The sequence below is a fragment of the Orycteropus afer genome, unplaced genomic scaffold, assembly GCF_000298275.1.
Source record: "Orycteropus afer afer isolate SDZICR_OR568_19922 unplaced genomic scaffold, OryAfe1.0 scaffold00138, whole genome shotgun sequence".
Taxonomy (NCBI): Eukaryota; Metazoa; Chordata; class Mammalia; order Tubulidentata; family Orycteropodidae; genus Orycteropus; species Orycteropus afer.
Genome location: NW_006921725.1, coordinates 7,633,774 through 7,637,141, shown reverse-complemented (window position 1 = coordinate 7,637,141; position 3,368 = coordinate 7,633,774). Strand labels below are relative to the sequence as shown.

At 34.6% G+C, this 3,368-nt stretch overlaps 1 protein-coding gene across 1 annotated transcript in view; it reads right to left on the bottom strand.

The window, feature by feature from the left end:
* Nucleotides 1–245: 245 nt before the first annotated feature.
* TDRD3 (tudor domain containing 3) overlaps nt 246–3,368 on the bottom strand; it is a 217,941-nt gene continuing 214,818 nt past the window's right edge. The window contains exon 13 of the mRNA XM_007945569.1: nt 246–359. Within this exon, the coding sequence (XP_007943760.1) occupies nt 246–359 (114 nt within the window). The remainder of the gene's footprint in view (nt 360–3,368) is intronic.

Sequence of the window (3,368 nt, the reverse complement as noted above, 5' to 3'; positions counted from 1 at the left end):
TGGTAGACTAGACGTAGAGAAAAAACAGTTTAGAGGCCATAATATATAATAGCCTAGACATAGCAATATGAATCAAAGTCATCAAAAGCAACGGTAATGGAGCCTCATATATGAAAAATCTGAAAAGACAGGTAACTAATTGAAAGTGATAAGAAAGAAACAACAGAAATCAAAGATAATTAAAAATGAATAGTATCTTCAGTTACATAGAAACCATCTCGCAATACCTACTTCACCTTTTTGTGTTAGTTCCGAGCCCGGGGAGGTTGGTAAAACTGTTGGGTTGGCCGAGTTGATCGTCTTGGCTGGCCATCACCTCCTCTACGGAACTCCAGAGTTTGGTCGTAGGTGCCTTCCTCCTATTTGCAAACAGTAGTGATTTAACATGTTCAACACTGCTCCAAGTTTACTAAGTTCAATACACTTTACGATCGATACACCCTATTAAGTTGTCCTGGGATCCACATCTGCCAACTTTTACAATAGAGGAAAGCAGAGGGATGGAACAAAAGGCAAGGATATTGTTAAAATGGTTTTGGTCCTTATAACAGAAGAATGAAATTTCTAGTAATAAGACTAGAATCAAATTTAATTCCAAAAAAAGAAAACCATCATCAAATAATACCAAGCCTATCTCACCAAATAACTTGATATAATGTAATGAAAATACAGTAAAGCAAATGTTATAATAAAAATTTTCTTGAATATTTGGGGTTCTAAATATTTACAGATATCTGTCATGGAAACAGGTTTTAAAAAGACACTGAAGAGTCAGCTGTATGTCCTCATCTGATGAAAATTCCAACATCATTAAGAACCTTATCTCTAAAGATAGGAAAAAATAATGGGTTGGCATGAAAGGGGGAGATATAATTTACATATAAAGAAAGCTTCATGCAACATAGATCCCTACATTAAGACACAAAACTATTTTCTTTTTCTGACTGAAGGGGTAGAGCTACCAGCTCAAAGAATAGCATGGGAAAAGTAGGATAAGCAGATTAAAGAGCAAAAAGAGTATATTTAATTATACTATTTGAAAAGGACTTAGAAGCAACAGAAATGTAGCCAAAAGCCACACTGGTTTCTTACTGAGTGCCGCCACCCTGTTATTTTAGTGTTTTTAAATTAATGCAGCTTTAATTATGTTTCTTTTAGAGACAGAAACAAAAACTGGCTCTCAATTTTGTTTATGAAAGAGACACTATTTCACTAAGTAGAGTTTAAATTCCAACGGAATTTTCAGAAGATGGTAATTTGAATGACTTTAGAAATTCATCCTATTCCTTCCTCTTCACTTCATCTTTGAATCTACTATCCCAAAAGACTCCTTTCCTTTGACTCTATTAATAGCACTGGAAATTATATGAAAGACTGAGTTCTACTCTGTAAGTTTTTACAGATCCAACTACTGCAATTTTGCCTGATTGGAAGAGAGAGATGCTAAGAAAATCTGATCAAATACTATTATTTAGCAGAGATATTTGGCATGGACGTAACTCTCATTATTAAGCATTCTCCCCAGTTTTCTCAAGAAAAAACTATTATTTCCACTTTATATAAAGGAAACTGAAGCCCAGGAATGCTTTGAGACTTTGCCCTAATACTTCTAATGCAAACCTGGGTTTTGAATTCAAACATTGCTACTTAAATCCTTAAACCTCTGTCTATGGGTAAAAGGAATGAGTTAGATGTCAAAAATAAGTGATCATGCTTAAGGAATCGTTACTTCCCAAATAAGAGAATGGTGAAATCTGACAATATGTGGTATGATTTAATAACCACATTTTAGAAACAAACTTCTAGATGAACTCTCTTTCCCTATGACCCTTTCATTAACAATTAATTTAAAAATGTTTAGAAGAATCAGCTATTAAGTCTGTAATTCAGCAAAGCAATTACAATGCAAGAGGAACACAAAAGTGTTCAGAAAATAAGAAATTTGTTCATTATTCTGGTCACTGTTCTGAATGATGATCATAAAATATTATAGCTACATTGGAAAAGGAGCTATTTAATTTTATGACAAATGACAACATCTGAAGCTTGGCATATTAACTGAGAAGAATGAAAATATATTTGGTACTCCAGGAGATGAAGTAATTTTTTCAGGAATGAGAATGGAATGTTATTTTTCTCTACACTCATCTAAAAATGTGTACAGTACCAATAAAATACACTGCCAGAGGTAGGACATGGCATTTGCTGAGTGACTGAACTGGATTTATATAATAAATATGCCATTACTACTTGAAAAGCTGTCTCTACCATGTTTAAAATATTCAGAGTATACTATCTAGAGCCAATTAAATGATTTCATAGAGATGACCGGCCATGAGATTTCCTTCGTATTATTTGCTGTCTTCACAATCTTTTTAAACAAAGTAGAAGCCAAAAAGATGATTCTAACAGTCTGGTTTCAGACTGCCTTGTGAAAGGCACAATCTGTGCCTTTTCAACTTGTGAATATTCCTATTGCAGGACAGTTGAGGGCAAATTTGGTTCTCCACCACAACCACTTCTTAGAATCTATAGCTAGCAATATTTAGCATCTAATGGGTATCTCTTTCCATTTACTACAACATACCAGTCAATTTATAAATCATCTATTTTCACTATAAATCATTTATTTTTGTCATCTTCATATAAAATTCACACCTTGTTCCTCTTTCAGCCTATCAAGTTTCAGTACTTGGTAACAAATTTAAAACTCAAATAAGTAAGTCAATTTAACTGCATAGTTCACAAATGTATTTTTAAAATCTGACACTACTTTCAGAGCTGGAGCAGTCTTTGAAGACCATCTACTATGTTCCCCTAAATCTTAGAGAGGAGGAGTGTTAACATCCAGAGACATAAACGATTTACCCAGGCACAAAGTTCATTAGTGGCAGAGTCAAGACCAGGACAATGCTGTTTAATGTCTCTCAGGCCAGGGGGTTCTTAAAAATACTTGTAATAACTTCATACACTGAAAGTTTCCAGTGTCATGTTCAAGTAAGCTTTTGAGATCAGAACCATTTTATTGGACCTTAGATTTTTGCTCACCTAAACCATCCTGTGTTATCAGATGAAACCTGGTTTTAAAATACTGAATAAACTAGTATTCAAAATGTGTCCTCTTTTCATGCCAATATTCACTATTTTATTGCTCCATTTAATGCAACAATTCAAAATTCAATAATCATTGTGCCATCACGCATGAATCAAATGGTTATATGTTGTTGTTGTTGTTGTTATGTGCTGTCGAGTCAGACTGGACTCATAGCGACCCCTCCTTGGGTTTCCGAGGCAATATCACTACGGAAGTAGATTGCCCCATCTTCCTTCTGAAGAGTGGCTGGTGGGTTTGAACCGCCAGCCTTCCG